Here is a 20092-nt window from a genome sequence, read left to right as displayed (position 1 = left end):
GGGCAGTCATTCATGTGTATATAATTTGTGCCAACAGAAATTAACCATGAGGATAACCCCCCTATATTAGATAACCAAGGCCTCATCCCAGGTAGGTCTTTAGATCAGTCCTTCTTCCTTTTATAGGGAAGGGGGAAGTTATATGCGTGAAATGCTTATTTTAACACTGTTTCAAAGAAAAAACAGAACTAAAGATATAATATCTTTTTCAAAACCAATCGGCTAATTGGTAGGTAAGAGCCAAATCTGAATGTGAATCTGAAATAAAATCAACCATGATCAGAGACCACAGATAAAATTGTTTACATTTTTACAAAAATCCTCTTAAAACGCCCTCGCCCGTGCTTAACAAGTGCTACAATCAGGGGTTGTGGCATATAGGATTGTCCTATTCCCCTGAACACAGTATCCTCTGCCCGCTGTTTGCTTTATTGATTAAAGTACATACCACGGCACAGCAGATATTGCTTTTGTTCCGGCAAGGTAAAGCATACTGCACTGTGAGCCACCTAGAACAAGCATGAGAGGCCTGTTTCTTTCCCTATCTTTGACATCACGTCTCTTTGATAGTCGTAGGGAGAGGGACGTGGCAGCCTAGGGAAAAGAAGGACCTGATGTATCAAAGCTTGGTTCCAGTGGTAAAAGGAAACTGTAAATACCTGTCGCTAGTTATTGACATCCTAAACGGAGGTTACTCTGAAAACAGTTCTTCCTCTACAGTAGGCTATTTAATTGATTTAAATAGCACTCAAGCAACCATTAATATATTTACATTAATAACATTATTATGAATACGATTTCCACCCGACAATATCATTGATCGAAAATGTTTTTGACATTAATTGACGGCAAGTCCAACATTCCACTGAAATGTTCCACATCCTATTTTATTGGTTGCACAGGAAAGGCAAACACAGTGTTGTAACCACATTGAATCATAGACAAAATAGAGCTCTTAGTCATGTAAAGATGACACCCACCACGGATCGCAGATTCCTCGCCGTCTCCCTGCTTCTCCTCCTGACTGCCCAACTGACCTCCGCCAAGGAGCCTTCCCCACCTCCCTCTCCCCGGGACGCCAACTTCCTCAAAAGGCTGTTGACCGAGAGGCCAAAGCCCGCCCCGAGCCCCCCAGGCCGCCCCATCGACATCCAGGCGAACCCGCAGCCAGCAGGGCTCCGGAGCTGGAGCCAACCGGTGGATGAACTCCCAGAGAGAGTTCTGGAGACGCCCCCCAGACCCCTGCCCCAGGTCATGTTCACCAAGAACGGCACCGCAGCGGATGCCCTGGCCCCCCCCTTGGGTGCGGCCCAGGTGGCGCCCCCTCCGCGGCGGCTGGTGGACGTGGACGTGTGCCAGGGTTACTATGACGTCATGGGCCAGTTCGACAGTGCCTTCAACTGCTCCAAGGACACGTACATCTACTGCTGCGGGAGCTGCCACTTCCGCTTCTGCTGCCCGGAGCGCGGGCAGCAGCTGGAGCAGCACTTGTGCAAGAACTACGACTCCCCGGACTGGGCCAAGACCCCGGCCATCGACATCAGCTCCGTGGTGGATCCCATGGGGACCATTGATCCATTAAGGATGCAAAGCCACAACACAGGCTTTGTCATTGGTGGCGTTGTGGTGTTTATGGTGGCCGTTGCCGTGGGGATCAAGGTTGTGTTCAACAAGGTGCAGCAGGAGGCTAACCACAGAGACCTGAACATGCCCAGGTGGGTGTTTATCTGTCTGTCTGTGCGCATGCTCTGACTCATGACTGTATCCGGGCAGGTTAGTATAGTGGGTAAGGGGCTTGATTCCCAGCCAAAGTGACTGGAGTTGATCTCTAATATCCCCAGCTTACCTCAGAAAGAGGCCTCATCTAAGAAGCTGCAGCCTTAATTTGATGACTTTGAGTCGCTTTGGACTGCTGAGTTACTAACGAATTGTATGTGAGGGTTGTATAAGGGTTATAGTATTTGGTTTTCAGCTATATGCTGCTTAATGATATTTCGATGGATGTCATACATATATTCAAAGGGTAATGCTAGAGCAAGATATTGTGGAATAATTTTTGTGTAAGGTGTACCATTTAATTGTACTGCCCTTTCAATTAAACAAAGGTCTATTCAAGAGACATTCTAAACTCACTTTCTGAAGAGGGCTGAATGTTTCCAATCCTAAGCAATACAATATTGGGTAATAAAGCAATTTTGGCATATTCAAACGATCATCAATGACATTTTGGAAAGAAAATTAATATTTTTTATCATTTCAATATTTTCAATAATTATGTTTATATCCCTCAAAACCTTTTCTTGAAACAACCATGCAATGATATATTTTTTGCTTCTCCTACTTTTTATGGTGTGAATATTCAGAATGATTGTATCGCAGATTGTGTCTTTCACCAACGTACCAAAATGAATTCCTTGTGTGGGTAAAGCAACTTGTCTGGTTCTCTTGAGCAGCCTGTACGGTGTGCTGTGGTGTTCTGATCACCCTGTGTGTGTGTGTGTGTGTGTGCGTGTGTGTGCCCGGGTTAGAGCCTTGGTTGACATGCTGCGCCACCAGTCCAGCCCTGTGCAGCAGGACGAGAGGAACAACAGCATGGCGCTGACGGTGGCAGACGGACAGGGGGGCGGGACCCTGGGACGCCCCCCGAAGAACCACTATGCCCCCGGCGGACTGCCCAGCAAGGATAACAGATGTGAGCGCTGACCTGTGATGAGAGGAGATGAAATGATGCTTGATACGTTTTACAATACAGAAGTTACCACTTTATTTTAATAGAGAATAATTGATAGGATAGAACATGTTGAATTGTTGATGCTTGGCCGTGCAGCATTTGGAAAGGTTTCTAATTAATCATGGATTTTGATTGCATGCTTTTATTGTTCTCAGCCTTACCTGTAAGACGCTTTGGATAAAATACTAAATGTAGAACTGTGCTTGTCCTGTTTGTGCAAGTCCGTGTTTAGTAATGCCTGCCATCAAGTGTTATTGGCAAGCTTCAATATCAAAAAGCTAATAACAGACACGTTATCTGCACTAACTGGAATGCTGAATGTTCAGCCAAATGGTGAATCTGTATTTGTCCCCTATTTCTCAAGGTGTTAACAAAATCATGCATGTGAATAATCAGAAAATTCATTGCTGTACTGTTAAAGGTGCAAACTAAAATGATTGAATCTACGCACGCAGATATTTTAAATGTGAAACTCCTTCCAAACGTTTGGCTGATGATCACACTGGTGCATATCTAATCAGCTGATGTTGTTTGACTCTGACAGTGGGCAATCTGCAGCACAATTTCATCCATTCATCAGGCTCCAGCCCCAAACACAGCGCCACCATTGGTAAGACATCTGGCAATCGCTACTCTCTTCAAACACCATGTATCGGAAACAAAGATTCATTTACTTAATTCAACCTCAAAAGTAGGCTCTATGGTAAAAAAAAAAAAAAATAGGGGTAATCACACGTTTGATTAAACTCTTTCTTCATAAATGAACTTTGAATTTGAGTGCCACCATGAGTTAGCAACATGACGATGCTCGGTATAGTTGCAAATCACGCAGTGCCGGTGAATACAGGCTTCTCATCACGTTGTCTTTGTAGAGCGCACCCCGCGGATGAACAACGCTCAGCTGGCAGCTGGAGGGACGCTGCTCTCCAGCAAGCACAACAACACCAAGTCCCAGCCCTCCTTCCACCACTCCCTGCACAACCTGGCCCAGCTCCCCCCGTCCTACGAGAGCGCCACCAAGCCCGAGCTCAACCGCTACTCCTCTCTGAAGCGCCTGGGTAAGGGATAACTGTTAGATTAAGAATCTAGATACTCTGCTAATGTTTATATATTGGCAGGTCTTATCCTTGGCCTGATTCAAAGTTAGAATTAAAATACAGAGATTATACTGTGGCCAATAGCACCTAAATTATATGGTTACAGTGCTGCTCTTTATTTAAATGAATGATATGCATTTTTTTTGTTGTATTGTATTTTATTTTTTCAATTGTAATATATGTCTAACCCTATCCCTAACCCTTCAGTTTACAGTTTTTAATTTGGGGTTTAAAGAATTTCAGTGTGAGGACTGCTTCATTAAGTAAGGGGACTGCTCAATAAGTAAAAGGTCTGCTTCATTAAGTAAGGTCACTGCTTCATTAAGTAAGGGGCTGCTACATTAAGCAAGGTAACTGCTTCATTAAGTATGGGGATTGCTCAATAAGGAAGGTGACAGCTTCATTAGGTATGGGCGCTGCTCAATAAGTAAGGGGACTGCTTCATTAAGTAAGGGGACTGCTCAATAAGTAAAATGACTGCTTCATTAAGTAAGGTGACTGCTTCATTAAGTAAAGAGACCGCTCAATAAGTAAGGGGACCGCTTCATTAAGTAAGGGGACTGCTTAATTAAGTAAGGTGACTGCTTCATTAAGTAAGGGGCTGCCTCATTAAGTAAGGTGACTGCTTCATTAAGTATGGGGACTGCTCAATAAGTAAGGGGACTGCTTCAATAAGTGAGGTGACTGCTTCATTAGGTATGGGTGCCACTCAATAAGTAAGGGGACTGCTTCAATAAGTAAGGGGACTGCTTCATTAAACGGTGACTGCTCAATAAGTAAGGGGACTGCTTCAATAACTAAGGGGACTGCCACATTAGGTAAAGAGACGGCCTCATTAAGTCAAGGGACAGCCCCATTAAGTAAGGCTTGTTGAAGTGATTGCCTTTTTGTGACTTTCAGAGAAAGGTCTGGATGAGTACTCCTCTGGTTACTGCACCACCAAGCGCCGACCTCATACTGCACAGCCCGCCTTGCAGTCCTCCCAGCACCACCTCCACTGGGGCGGGGACTACACCCTCAGTGGCAGGGGAACCCTCCCGAGGCACGCCACCCGCCCCTGGATCCCCCCCGCCGGCATGCCTACCTCGCCCACCCCCAACCCGTACCCCCTCGACCCGCCGGAGCCCCAGTACAACCCCAACTACGACACCCTCTCCAAGCCCACGAGGAAGGTCAAGTCCCAGGACCAGCTGCTCAACATGGGCGACGTGCCCGGGAACACAGGCACCCTGTCGCGCCTCTCCAAGAACCAACAGCACCAGTACTACAAAGCCATGGCCGCCGCTGCTTCCAACAAAAACTCAAACACCCAGACCCTCACGCGTAAGACCCAGGAGAGGCAGGAGAGGCAGGAGAGACAGGAGCGGCAGGAGAGACAGGACCGACAGGAGAGGCTGCTGATGTCCCCGGACCACCTGGAGGAGAGGATGGGAGTGGGGGTGGTGGATCCCTACGCCCACGGAGGAGGAGGCGGGATGGTGCCCACTCTACCCCGGCTGACACCCCAGCAGAAGGCCCAGTCCCAGCAAAATGTCTGCGCCACCCCCTCACTCGACCGCCATCACATGATCAAGATGAACTCTCACCCCACATCCGGCCGGGAGCAGGAGAGGAACCCGGGCACGACCGGCCACATGAGCGGGGGCATGGGCTGGGCGGGTGAGATGCCCGGTGCCGGGGTCGTCATGGGAACGGGGACACTGGGGGGGCACACTGCTAGAAGGATGGCTTTTGCCACAAAGAGGCAGAACACAATTGAGCAGTTACATTTTATACCAGGAGGGGGCGGTGGAGGCTCAGGAGGGGGGAGTGGAGGAAGCAGCCAGGGAATTAGGACAGGAAGTAAAAATGAGGTGACCGTGTAAGGTTCTTGGCCTGCAGTTTCACCGCACATAATCTTTGGGAATAGGTGTCCCCTCTGCACAATATTACATAATATTATTATCAAATATAATCTAGATTATTTGGAAACCCATAGTTTAGTTTAGAGTAATATAATAAAGTGGGAAGCTGAGGGCTTGAGTAGTGTTTAGACTTTTTAAATTGATATCGTTACCTGGTAATTAGATAGCGTCAATACAATTACTTATCAAGTTAATCATAGTAGAGAGTATCTGGTCAAATTTTTGTTATGTGATTCTCTCATCAGCCATATTTTCATAACACAATTTGCCATATACATTGATGCCATGACATTAAAAAGACTACAAGAACAGACAAAAAAACACAAGAACGAAAGTTTTCATAACTTTTTTTATGTCTTTCAAAAAAGAACTCAGGAGCCATATTAGATAGGAAGTGAGACGCTGGGATGACAGCAGTGAGAAGAGGAGGCACGGAAGGAATTTTTAATGAAGCATTTAATGAAGAACTGAATCAATTACCGACCGGATTTTGTGACCTTCTAAGTACTTGCCAACCGTGATTTCCAAACTCAAGCCCATGGATCCATAGCCTTGTGGACCAGATGAATTCAGATGAACTGGACATGGGGTCGGGGGGGGGGGGGGGGTCGACCGGTTCTGCCTCAGATTGACAGAACCGGTTATTCCTCACACAAGGAAGACAGATTTTGTTGTGGTTGTTGTTATTGTTGCTCTGAGGTCGTAGAGGTGGGTGGTTTCGGAATGCACGCTTTGTTCACTTCTGGACACAAAGATTCCTGGAAGTAATCGGCTGTCATGAATTGCCCAGTTCAACTGCTGGGGTAACCCTCACTCAACACACATCAGCTGCCTGGGTTGCCTAACTTTCCATGTGTCCTTATAGATCATTCAACCAGGAGAAAGAGAGTAAACCTCAACAATGATCACCGTTCTAGTTGACAATTATCATGCGCTAGAGGATTCCGTTTCCTTCTGACACATATATATATATATATATATATTAATATATATATCAATATATCGTTTGCGTTAGCCAAGAGATAGATAGAAAGTATAGCATAACACAGACGTTTCTATCAAGTTTACTGATTTTAAATCAAAGGCCGGCTTACTTTAATGTAGGCTGCGCAGGCGAGCACATGTTTTCTCTCACAGAGCACAAATGAATAGACACTGATGCAGGGGTTGCACTTACACAACTTGTCTTTCAAAGCCATTTATGGAGATTCAAAGAAGATACCACAGAAGAAGCTGGTCCGACAATCACCATTTTTGTATTCTCACCTGGTGAAAGAGGAAAAAAAAACACATCTAACAACTATAGTGACATTTTTTAAAGTCCAAAATAGGCATTTCCGTGAACAAATATTTTTTCTCTCTCAGAGAAGAACCACAAATGCCGAATGAACGCTGGATGGCGAGGATGCCCTTTCCATCTGAAACACCTGCTGTATCATAACGCACTTCAGCCATCCTGAGTATGAAAATATCTTCATCTTATATCAATAACAACGCTTATCAATACTAAGGGCTATCCTAACTCGATATAGTATGTGATATCTGTGGTACATATACGATGGTATCTTTCTCTTGATTTTGTGTTGATATTGTCATGTTGTATTAAGTATTAATGTGTAAAGAAAAAGATTAACAAGCGCAGTTTAAGAAGCACCATTCAAGACAAAACTTTTTAAGACAAAACTTTGCACAAAGCTTCCCCCCCCCCCCCCCCCAGATATTTGCACCAGATACAAACATAGATGTATCGATTTCTTAAGGTTTACATTCAGTAGAAGCGAGGTTGTGTGACAGGTTAATGAGATATCAAGTGCGATCTTTTGTTTTTAAATAGTGATGATAGATGATAGAGTAAAGGTGATTAGAGGTGAGCACTATGACTTTGAAAGAACAATTTAGTTTGGGTTTGATCCACCGAGAGGATAGCCAGATGTCATGCTGATTACAGAAACGCAGATTTCATTTGGACAAACTTCCTATACACAGTGCTAAATGTAGTTGTTCTGAATATGATGCAGTGTTATTATTAATGATTATTATAACTGTTATTGTTATTATTAACAATTATGTTATGATGTGATGTTCTTTTACTCGGTGGGATTTAAGTGTTTATGTTTTTAAATAACTAGCGTTCTCACAAGTAGTTGGTTTTTGTTACATCTGATCATGAATCCGAGTTTTAAACAGACATTGTGAATCTCAACGCATGCCAGCCACATTTCATAACAAGGCATTGAAGATGTGCTCAGATGTAAAGCCAACGATGGTAACGGCCAATGTCCAGCGGGATGAGTAATGCCTAAACACTGGCCTTATTAACTTTTTTGTGATGCTTAGGTTTTCCACTTTGGTACGAAATTGTCTGTTAAAAAGCACCTATATCCAATGCATGTGTGTTTATAAGGTTCTCACAAAGCCAGTGAAGGATACAGAATGGGAGTTAGGGCCGGAAATTATGAATATAGCCTGATAAAGAGATATTATGAGATCTCTATGCCACTGAGCCTGACTGAATAAAAATGGGTTATACACACTACCCATGATGCCATAATGTATGTGTGTTTGGATGAATGTGGATAAGCCAGGTTGGACAGACCTTAATGGTAATCTGAATGTTTTGGGTACAGTGTCTTATTCAGGAAAATGGAACAGAGAGTGAACAGTAATATTAGATTTGTATTTTTAAATAAAGCCACAAATGGTCTGTAGCAAAGTCTGTAATATTACACAAGCCATATCCATCGAGGAGTCATCAAGATTTTATAAATGGTTAACCTAATTTGTGCAAGTATTGTATTTTGTATAGCTAGTACAATCAGAATATTTTAATGAGTTCTCTCTTCAACATTAATTTGAAGATTCAACATAGAGATGTGTCCGTATTTAATGAATTGTACAGTGCCAAATTCATTACATTTTTGTTGTCTTTTTATTGTCATAGCCTATTATGTGGCAAAGGGATATGCTTTTTTCAGTATTGAAATCTTTAGCGTAGCTCAGACAAATTAAATGACTTTCCCGAATGAAATTAATGAATATGGTGTATGTAACTACATAGCCATTATGAATTCATTTATTATAACAATTGGTCATGGTGAGTTTAATATTAACCTATATTTGACTGGAAATTGTAAAGATAGTGTTGGACATTGTCCCACAATGAGTATCATGAATCTGTGTTCATGACTACAACAATTAAACTAAATATTTTGTTATTTCTGAACGCATTGAACCCCTTGATTATTACAGTGACTTATAAATAATTTGTATAATAAAGTTGGTGGAAAACTACTATTATTGATGGAATCTTATTTTTCATACACAGGCCTATATTTTAATGTAAATATGGGTCAACCCTTCTCCAACAATTAACCATTTTATAACATGTAAACAACTTACCATAAATAGATAGAAAATACTATAAGTGTGTCTAGTGTTATTTGTTTCACTGACAAATAGGTTTACTTAAAATAGTCTACATCAAGGCATTTACCATTTATCAATAAACCAAACCATCACCTAAGGATGATTCCCCGGCAATATCTAATTGTATTTTTGTACTTCGTTGAAGGATCCAATTGGCAATTAACAGGTATCCTTCTTCACCAGGAACGTGGGAGAGGCAACACAAGGCTATTTCAATTGTAACCAATGACATTTGTGATCTATTGAATTCCCACTGTATCGTTAAAAGCAATAGGCTACGTTACAATATAATTGAGGTAGGCATGAGCATCGTCCATTTGTACAATCATGGAATAAAGTGAATCAGAAAGTAAAATCCGAATACAATGTCAGAAAGTTGTACATGAACATTCTACAGGTATAACAATAAAATGAAAAACCAGACTTGTATTTATCAATGAAATGCATCACAACCGTTGAATTGGTCCTGGGTTAAAAAACGTCCGCATGCTGAAACGGGGCTACCCGGAAATATTACCGAGGCCGGAAAGGGCCAATGGTGAGCACACGTCACTCACTTTTACCCCAAATGATTATTATTGCGGACTATCAAAACTGTTTTTGGTCGACGAAACAACACTACCGTCTGCTCTTTTTCCACACTTCCGCAGACACATGTCGACGGTAGTGTCACAGCTTCCGTTACGGCTGGTTATAACGGAGTAAAGTGTCTTCTTTCGGGTGCTCAGCATCAGTGAAAATGGCTGTGGCTGGCGAGGGGAGAACAGCACGCAGACAGGGACTCGGCGGAGGACGGTGAGCAGCCGGACGGAGAAGGCGTGACGGGCCTCATCCATCTCGATGCGTAGGTAAACATTTGCAGAATATACGTTACGCGGATATATAGCGTCAGCACAGCACAACGTTACATTAGTCCGACTGTGAGTTTTTTATTTATTATAGCGGATGGGAGTATTGGCCTGCGTTAGCTGTGCTCTGTTATAGGGTTTAGACGATAGCCTGTGACATCTTGCATGCGGTTGAAATAAAAACCTAAAGCATACTCTGTGGTGCAAAGTATGATGCTTGTAAACAACTGTGGAGTTTTGCATAGTTAACCGATTGAACAAGTGCGCTTCCAAAACCGCATGCATGCATTGCAAGTGAGTGTATTCGTGTTGTTTACACTGTATACCCGTTCAGTACAGATGTGAATGTGTTTTTCTTCTTTAGGGTCACGTATTTCCATTAAAATGAGAGGCAATCCAATAGGTGATAACACATCCCCCTCCTCGGCCAGGGGACTCCTCTTCCACACTGTGCCGTTACTTTGGATTAAGGGACACGGTAAGGATATAAAAGGTGAGCAAATTGCGTTGTTTATAAGGCAATCTACACTAGGAACCAATAATTGTATCTTAATGCATCATCAATTGGAAGTTTTAAGGGTTATTGTCTTAAACGTATTAGGAATTGTGTCGTATGTTTTCATTAGGGATTTCAGTGGTCAGGTTTTTTTGTTACGTTGGTTTATAACATGATGTTAATAGGCTATGATATTTATATTTTTGATCCGATTTGGTGTGGTGCTGCTCATACGAAATTGAATTGAACATTGTTAATTTGACTCCCCACTAATGACAGCCTATTCATTTAAAACTTGAATTCAAACCAATATAATCCAAAAATCATGTTTTCTTTGTATCACTATCTTGTATTTTATTAGTAATGACATTTGTATTACAACTTTATTCTAATCCCCAAGCAGAAACATTTCTGAACATATGGGGAAAGTACAAACAAACTCACTGTTTTTCACATTTCATGATTAATAAAAACAAAAAAATAATAAATGTCTGTAACTTGAGGATGAAAAGTTTGTTTGAGTTTTTTTGCTTTTTTTTAAAAATGTATTTGTATTGTTGATGAAACACCCATAATGCAGATTGTTTTAAAATCTTAATTTCTGCAATGACAGAAAACGTAAAAATGGTTTTATTACGGTGAAAATAAGGAACGTTTTGACTTTGTAAACACGTTATCCATAAGCACATTTTGGCCTACATTGGTGAACATTCACTCCTATCCCCTAATTATATTCAGAGAAAGAATAAACAAAGAATAATTCGCTAAACAGTGACATTTCTCCATATTATTAACATTCTAAATCTCCTTGCAATAAGTATTCTCTCTCTCTCTTTCTCTCTGTCTCTGTCTCTTTCTCTCTGGCTCTCTGCATAATCGCTTAAGATGAAAAAAAACAGTGTTGTTTCTTATGTTGTTATGTTTGCATACTATCTGTAAATGGTGGACCACACCATTGCCATTATTAACTGCATAAAAAGGAAAGATAGGTAACACATGGTTAATAATACAAAATGACAACAGCAAACAATCGATTATGATGATTTTGAATGAAATAATCAAATGGATATTGGTTGAATGATAACAATAAAGGAACAGTTTGAATTATAAAATAAAACTTACTTTAGACGGAAAATATTTGATATGCCATTTGGTGGATGATTCTTTCTAAAGCGTATCGCAATACCAAAAGTGCCTAGCATGCCTCGGACCCATCACCCTGTCGATGTCAATCAAACTTGATACAGTTTGTTATAACAAGTTGCATAGTGGAAAAGTGAATCACAACAAAAACAGACGAAATTCAGTGTTTTGTGAATAACAGCACTGCTTGTTATTGCTTGTTATGCTGTTATTATGAAATGATTCTGTTGGACGGCTTATTCTTTCAATTTGTCTTTAGCAATGTGTAATTACGATTAAACCTTATCTAAGACTCACAGATTCAACTTAACCAAGTACTTTTCGATAATAATAACACTAAATAGTAAAAAAATAGTGAGTACAGTATGAAGAGTTTATTTAAATACTAAATGGTTCGAGTTCGGGATACCCAGAGTATTCCCCAAGCTCTGACAGATGGTTCATAGTTTGTTAGCAGTGAATAACCCTGGCCCGATTAACACACTCCAATAACACATTTTTACATAATAGGAATTAGTAAAATGGTGCCAGAGAATCAAATAGGACTAAACGCCAAAAATGGTTCTGGTCAAGGTATGCTTTATGGATATCTGGCAGGTGAGTGATACTGTTTGCCAATTCAAATAAAAAAAATGAATATGCTGTCATAATAGGTTTTTGGAAATGTGGATATTTAGCTATGTGTCATAGAAAATATGTGAAATAGCTTTAGGATATTGTGTGACTCGTTTCACTGTTCCACTCCATTATTTTATCTGCCCCGCATTTGTCTTTTTAAGTTCTAGGAACCTTCTGGCAGAATGGAGATGGTGACACTTTCCTGGATGAAGGAAAACCATGGATCTGAACACCCTAACCAGTTTAGAACAACTGCCTAAAAAACATTGTGTGCTATTTTGCAATAATCTAGTGATCAGTCAAACTCAGTCAAAGACCTGTTAAGTCCCCTACAGACACTATTAAACCAAACAAGTCTCTTAGACCTGTCCCCTCTCCTTTTGAATGGAGAGTGAGGTCAGCGGACGTTCTGGAGGAAGTAGCAGCAGTCGAAGCAACCGTCCAGGAGCCAGTAGCGGCAGTGTCATTGGGAGGAGCTTAGATTCAAGCCGAACGGACTTCAGCTTTTCCAGAGGAAGTAGTAACATAGCATCGCCGTTCGGACGGAGTGCCTCCGTTAGCAGCGGTGGGATCATCGTCGCGGGGCCAGGCGCAGGAGGTGTGGCCCCGACACCCCCATGTGCCAGTGAGTGGGAAATGTTCCAATTTGGAAAATACAATTTGGACATTATAGAGATGTTAAGTGGGCACCAGGCACACCAGTTCAAAGGCCTTGGTCTAGACCGACAGCTGCAGCATCAACAGCAAGTTCAATTGCACCAGCATCAGCTTCAACAGCAGCAGCAACAGGCTGAGTCTTCTGGAGCGCTTCTTTCCGGGCTGGGCTTGGGCCCCCTCCAGGGGTCCAGAAGCAACGCCTTTTCAGATTCTGCATCCATTTTTGCCAAAATGAGCGCCCCTCCTCCCCCACCCCTCCAACAACAGCCTTCCTCGTCCCAAAGCTCCCGCTCCAAGTCCAGTAAGATGAGTGGCAGCAGCTCCAGCCACTCTTCCAGCTACCCCCAGTTCCTCCGGTCCTTCCATCCTTCTGAGAGCCCACTAGCACAGGAGCAGCTGCACCCCAGTGTGAGCCGCTTTGAGCACTTTGCTGGGGGAAGCAGTGCTGGTGGGAGTTCTGGGGGTTTAGGAGGACTGGTAACATCTGCACCTCCACTCCCTCCTCCCCTACATCCTGGCCTCTCTGTCCCTCAAGCATCCCCTGGCCCCTCTTCCTCTTCTCCGTCCCCCTCTAGCTCTGTGGCCACCTCTAACAACCCTTCGAGCAGCAGTGCAGTCAGTACACTGGGGCATCAGCTCGTCGGGACACAGTCTGATGCACGCAGCCTTCATCAACAGTTCAGTTGCATGCTGGCAGCTAATCAGTATTTCCTTTCTGGGGTGCCTGCCAATGCTAGTTTAGAGCAATTTCTCGTTCAACAAGGCACCCACAACCACCTGGGGATAGGTTTAAGTCAGTCAGGTGGGGATTCTAGTTCCGGCCTTGCTCCACCGCCAGCTTTGCATTCTTCACACTCCCACGGGCACTCTACTGCCCAGCCACAGCCGCCCCCGCAGCAGCCTCCACTGCAACAACAACTGCCACCCCACAGCCTGTCCCATCCTCACTCTCACTCTCATCACCACCTCCACCCAGGCTCCCAGCCATCTTCCCTGAGTGGTTTTGACTTCCAGGGCATCCCGGTCCTCTCATCTAATCAAATAGCGTCCCTAATGCAGCAGGAGGCTGGCTTGCCCCTCCCCTTACCACTTCATTTGTCCTTGTCAAAAGATGATGGTAAAGGGGAGAACAGTGGAGGGGGAAGCGGTAGCAGCAGTAGGAGGAAGAAAGCGATGGCGGGCTACTTACCCCAGAGAAAATCTGATAATGTTAGTAGTAACAGCAACAGTAGCCATGGGCATAGCAGCCACGGTGGGAACCCTAATGCAAGCAGTAGTGGAGGAGGGCTTAGCCATGGTCAACCACCGGCATTAATTGGAGGTGGCGTTGGAGGGGAGAACCCCGCCCTCCATGCTTCCTCTTCCTCATCCTCTGTAGTTTCTTCTTCTTCTTCTGCCCCCTCTACTGTGGCTTCAGTGCAGGTTAATAATAATTCACACCTTTCCAAACGAGATAACCAAGGCCCCTTGCAACACAATACCACGCAGCCTGAAGAGGACTGCGTCTACAACTGTGGGGAGTGTAACAAGAGCTTTAATCACCTGTCGAGTCTTCGAAGACATCTGCGCATGCATGAACCTACAGCAGCAGGTACAAGCAACACATCTGCGACCGGCCCAAATCCAATTCACATCAAAGCACAACTAGACCCAAGCCTTCCCCACTCCACACAAGACACAGCGCCGCCCTCTGTTAATTCCTGTTCGAGCCCAGATAAGATGTTTAGTTGCTCTGATTGTGGCAAGGGCTTTAAAAAGAAGGGACACCTACTACAGCATGGGGTCATACACTCGTCGGCCCGGCCCTACGGCTGCTCCACCTGCTCTCGTGCTTTTAACCGCAGAGAGTCACTGACTCGTCATGAGAAGATTCATGAAGAGAAGCCATTCAGATGTCCAGCCTGTGGACGCTCCTTTAGAGAGAGCACCTCTCTTCTCAACCATGCTGCCTCGGGAACGTGCGGCAAGCCAGGTAGGGGTCCCAAACAGAGGTGCGACAAGACAGGCCTGGATGGGAATGACAGACTAGGTTGCAGTAGTGAGACGGGGAGTAGGAATGGGGAAACGTACCAGGTGAACAGAGGTGTGATTTATGGGAAAACTGAAGAGGATGATGGTGTCATTGTGGTGGGGGAAGGGGAGCCAAAATCTGGGCTAGTCTGTGATGGTATTTTTCAACCCGGGAGGGGAGGGAATCCAAACGAGAGGGACAGAGGAGATGGTAAATATCCCTCTGACTACTCTCGTAATCGATATACAGGTTACCATGATGACCACCATTCTCAAGGTAACCCCTCTCCGTGCTATTCGGGTGCCTCCCCGTGTGGGGGTGGGATGGGAGGCCCCGCACTACGAAAGGCACCCTTGGCCCCAACTTTGCATCCTCATCCCCCGAGTCAAAGCCAGCATCACCAGCATCACCAACAACAACAACAGCCACACCTGCCCCTATCCTCTCTGCTAGATGACTCAGAAGACGATGTGACCAGTTCTGTCAATCATGCTATTTCTGCTATAACAGCAGCCAGCAGCAGCGGAAACAGGGGTGATGACCGGGGAGATATTATTGGGGGCTTGTTAGGGGGTCTAGGCTTAGGTCCCCTGGGCTCACCATCATCCACGTCTGGTATAGATAAAAGCTTCAGAGGTGGGGTGAATCAGGGGAACATGAACGGTAACCCACAGAACGCTAATGTCAAACCAAAGCGTCCCCGAAAGCCACGAGCCAAAAAGGATCCGAACGCCCCTGGTCAACCTCCTAAACGCAGGCAGTATACGCCCAGATCCGGACCCAGTGGTCTCCCCCGTCCGTATCTCTGCAGTGTGTGTGGCAAGGGATTCGCCCGGCGTGAGACACTGCGTAGGCACGACCGCGTGCATACCGGCGAGAAGTCGCACCACTGCTCTGTCTGCGGAAAATATTTCCGAGAGGCCTTTCACCTGAGCAAGCATCAAACGGTTCACTCTGGGGCCAAGAATTACAAATGCGCAATCTGCGGGAAAGAATTTGGCTACTCCCAAAGCCTCAGGAGGCATAACAAGCTCCACCAGAAAGGGGAGATAGAAGAGGTTCCCACCACACCAGCTGGGGAGACTCTGAACAGCTTTAACCCAAACACCCAGTGTAGGGGGTCCCAAGATGGAAGCCAGAACGAGGCAAACACCTCCTCCTCCTATTACTCATATGCTCAAGATGTAAAGCCTCAAGGATCCGACACCCAACCCCCACCCCGGCTCTACACCTGTGCTATTTGCTGGAAGTCATTCCGCCATCACTTCCATCTGACTGCCCATCACCAGACGGTGCACGAAGGTGGAAGTGAAAAATTATTCTGCTGTGAGGTGTGCGGTAAGGCCTTCGCCTATTCCAACAGCCTCACCAGACATCGTCAATCGCAGCACGGACTGACACGCACCGAGCAGTCCAACCCGCGGGAGGGTAGCAGCGGCTCGGCCGAAAGCCGGGGCGGGCCGGATGTGGGTCAGTCCACCTCGGAGAGCGAGGCCGCCACCAACGTGCTGTTACAGATGGCTCCGTCCGCTGAATCCCACGGAGGACACAGCGTCGTGACTCACGGTCATCCCCAGGCTGCCCCGCAGCCCCCCGCCGGTTACTCTCCTTTGTTTTACGACACCGCCACAGCCCAGCCCCCAGCCTCTAACGCTCTGCCTTACTCTCAGCCCCTGCCCTCAAACTCCACCGTCATCCCCGCCCAGCACCAGCACTCCCCGGCCGGAGTCAAGGGGGAGCACATCTACCCGGCGGGCTCGCGTAGCCACACGCTGCACACCACCGCCCCGTTCCAGCCGCTCACGGAGCTCCCGTCCACCGAGCATCACCACCTTCATCATCACCATTCACATCATCATCATCATCAGCATCATAATCATCCCCCCCTCAGTACCCACCAGTCCCACCAACACCATCATGAGCCCAGCCTCCAGTCTTCGCCCGAGGAAATAAAAAGGCGCCCAGCTAAAAAAAAAAACTCCCTCCAGAGGGGAGAGATGGGAACCAAATGGGGGGCATCAGATACAGCTCGAGGTAAACGGAGCACCAGGTGGAGGAAGACGGGGTCAGCGACGGGATTGAGGTTAAAAAATAAAAAGCCAGGCACTTTACTTTTAAAGATTCGAAGAGGGGGGGAACACGGAGGGGGAGGCTACGAGCTCGTCACCACAGGGGGAGCAAAGGTGCAGATTATGAGGTCCCTTAAATCTGTCAAGAATTTCACCTGCCCAATATGCCCCAACGCAATGTTTTCTTACCAAGCAGGGCTGCTGGTTCACAGGGCTCTCAAACACCCACAGAAGGCCTTGTCCCCCCAGGAGCGTCTGCAGTGTAGCGTGTGTGGGAGGCAGTCGCCCAGTCCTCTGGCCGCCTTTATACACCGAGCGACCCACCGTGCCAAAGGGTCGTTCTCTTGCCGCCGCTGCTCGGCCTGCTTCTGGAATGCCACGCTCCTGGAGCGGCACAGAGCTTTCTGCTGCCGCAGGGCCAAGGGGTCCCAGCGGGGGTCCACTCTCAGCCTGAAGCCGTCCAAAATGGCGGCACAGAGTGGGAACCAAGAAGAAAGCAGCGAGAGCTCATACCAACCGGAGGTGTACGGATACTGAGAGTATCTTCACGAGTCGCCGACTAAAATACAAATGACATATGGGAATGGTTAACGTAGAGTGGAAAGGAAGTTCAGAGGAGCAGTTGCCTTTGGAGAGTTGTTGTACTTGCCTGGTTTCTGTATCGACGATAACACTGGATTGTGTTAATAACTACTGTAGAGCATCCTATCAAAACGTCACTTACAATTCTTCCAAATGTATTGGAAGTGGCTCAAATAAGTGACTTTTTACATAGGAACATTAACCCCTTAAGTGCATTGCCACTATGCTTGGCTGACACTGTGCTGTTACTAGAAACGTTTTGAGTGACATGACCTGCTAATGTATTTCTCGTCTCTGAGTCCTCACTAGCATCCCTTCTACATAATTTGCTGTATTATAACTGTCTCTGCTGTGTACCTTAACTTGTTGTTCTTCCTTTAGAAGCTCTGAGGATTTTCTTAAAAAATGTAAAGTGCATTAACTAGAAGTAGGGACGTTGGAACAAATATATTTGTTGATAGTCAGCTTGTTGGTGCATGTTTGTTCTCTGGTCAGTTTTTTTTAAGAACTGAGGTTGTGAAATCCCACCTGTGATGATGGTTTATTCTGTACATCCCTAAAGGTTATTAGTATCAACTTTTGGAAAAGTGCTAATTCTCTAGAATCATGATCACAAGTAGCGTGAATTAGTGGGCGGTATATGGACTCCTGCTAAAATGAAACTTAACAAAAAGCCTTGCTTTCCATGTCACTCTATTTAGTTTGTTTAAGATGTTATAGCTTTTATACCAAGAGATTGAAAAGAGGCTAAATACGTCTACTTATTTTATCTGTATGGTCTTTTTAGCCGTGATTGTCTCTACTGCACAGTAGACATTAAGACAAGGACCTATCATAGAAGCAATGTATGATTACATGTATGTATGTGTAACTCAATCAGTCGACATGCCTCTCATGTATAACTCCCTCTGTGTTTAATCCTTATTTTGCTGAACTGCAATCATGTTAAGCCTTGTTTTGTTCCAAACAAAATCGTTTTGTGTACATTACGTCACTTTATTCACATTTGTAATGTTCACACCCTTCTAAAGCCTTGTTTTTTCTTCTAAAGAAAAAAAGATAGTTCCAAGTAGATTTATATCACTTTATTTACTGAGTAGTTGATTATATTTCAGCATTAAATAAACCATGAGTGTTCTCAAGTGTTTCCACTGTGTTCATAATTTAAACTGAGATATTGTTGCTCTGACAATGCGACAATAGGGGAGGTATTGAATACAATTGTGTCACAGAAGTGTATTTTACTGTTTGATAATGTAGTGGAAATATCAATAAATCCCATTTGAATACAGTATTTAGGAAAATTTCATTGGAGAGACTTTGCATATGGGGATGAAACTTATATTTTCAATATGTGTGAGTGCCTACCATATGAAATATGTGTGCAATCCTTCACATGTAGGCTACATAAATGCCACCAGATGGCAGTAGGTAGTTCATTTCTGCACTGAGTCTGCTTGTAAGGTTGAGTATAGCAGTCACATGTATTTCACACGGGTGGGGGGGGGGGGGGGGGCTTTTTCTGAGGTTGTGTGGTGTGCTGCTTCGAGTTTACCGTTAAAAAACAAATTTGTATTTTATTTTACTTAAAGATTATCTTCTGTAGGTATGAAACGAATGCATATGATATTCGTGATTAATGGCAGGGCATGTGCTGCTTAATTCACAACATATCTAATAAGAATAATGTTTATCTCCATTATTCCATTAATCAAACTGATCATCACAGTATCACATGTCATCAGATAGGAAAACCTTGTAATGGCAGCATTGTGAAAAGTGATGTTGCGTTGAGTATATTTCTTTAAAACTCAAGTTACTAGTTAATTCGTCAGCCATAAAAACAAAAAACATGTACATCCCCTCACTCTGGGCCCCATTCTTGTATTCCTGTATGTCCACTTTTAGAAAACGGGATTTCATACGGCGCTTTCTATACCATGCGCGTGTATTTCTGTACAGTAGTCCGCGACACCTCGCGCTTTTGTGTTTCGAACTAGTCTCACGCGGCTGTAGCATCGGGGAATCCACGGGGCGGAGAAGTTGACCTAGTTCTGTCCAATGGGAACGTGGTACAGGCGGAGACACGTTTTTCTCTAACCAATCAAAACTAGAGCGGCGAGCAGACAGACTTCATTGCCGCGTGTCTGGGACACGTGCCCTGGAAAAGCTATTTTACCGTGGCTGATTCGGTCCAAGGAAGCAACGTGCTGTTGCATTCCTCTCGCCTGAAAAGCGGCACACACTCACGTTTTCTCTGGATTACTGAGAGACATGGGATATACGATCCTCAGCCTAATTATAACACAGTACAGGCCGACAGAGTAATATTTAACTAAATCTGAGGTGTTTGTAATAGCAGTATATATATTTAGTGTACTATATATACATTTATAAATAAATAAATAAATATATATATATATATATATATATATATATATATATATATATATATATATATATATATATATATATATATATATATATATATATATATATATATATACACA

General features: G+C 44.4%; 2 protein-coding genes across 5 annotated transcripts in view; both read left to right on the top strand.

Annotated features, from left to right (window-relative positions):
- Positions 1-9024, top strand: part of shisa7a (shisa family member 7a) — a 13433-nt gene extending 4409 nt beyond the window's left edge. The window contains exons 2-6 of the mRNA XM_030370490.1: positions 1-1715; positions 2529-2692; positions 3276-3341; positions 3604-3789; positions 4729-9024. The exon at positions 1-1715 is cut by the window's left edge and continues 607 nt beyond it. Of these exons, the coding sequence (XP_030226350.1) occupies positions 871-1715; positions 2529-2692; positions 3276-3341; positions 3604-3789; positions 4729-5693 (2226 nt within the window). The 5' untranslated portion in view covers positions 1-870 and the 3' untranslated portion in view covers positions 5694-9024. The remainder of the gene's footprint in view (positions 1716-2528; positions 2693-3275; positions 3342-3603; positions 3790-4728) is intronic.
- A 639-nt stretch (positions 9025-9663) lies between these two features.
- On the top strand, positions 9664-18874 carry si:dkeyp-69b9.6 (uncharacterized). Of its 4 annotated transcripts, XM_030370464.1 has the most exons (4): positions 9664-9696; positions 9809-10006; positions 10371-10499; positions 12425-18874. In XM_030370464.1, the coding sequence occupies exon 4, from the start codon at positions 12648-12650 to the stop codon at positions 17535-17537; it is 4890 nt and encodes a 1629-aa protein (XP_030226324.1). In that variant the 5' UTR covers positions 9664-9696; positions 9809-10006; positions 10371-10499; positions 12425-12647; the 3' UTR covers positions 17538-18874. The 4 variants fall into 4 exon arrangements, with proteins under 4 accessions (XP_030226324.1, XP_030226325.1, XP_030226322.1 ...); XM_030370465.1 differs by having other exon boundaries at positions 9670-10002; positions 10371-10484; XM_030370462.1 differs by having other exon boundaries at positions 9670-10002.
- Positions 18875-20092: the final 1218 nt, after the last annotated feature.

The sequence above is a fragment of the Gadus morhua genome, chromosome 11 (assembly GCF_902167405.1).
Source record: "Gadus morhua chromosome 11, gadMor3.0, whole genome shotgun sequence".
NCBI classification, from domain to species: domain Eukaryota; kingdom Metazoa; phylum Chordata; class Actinopteri; order Gadiformes; family Gadidae; genus Gadus; species Gadus morhua.
Note: the sequence above shows the minus strand (reverse complement) of the source record. Positions and strands in the feature narration are given on the sequence as shown.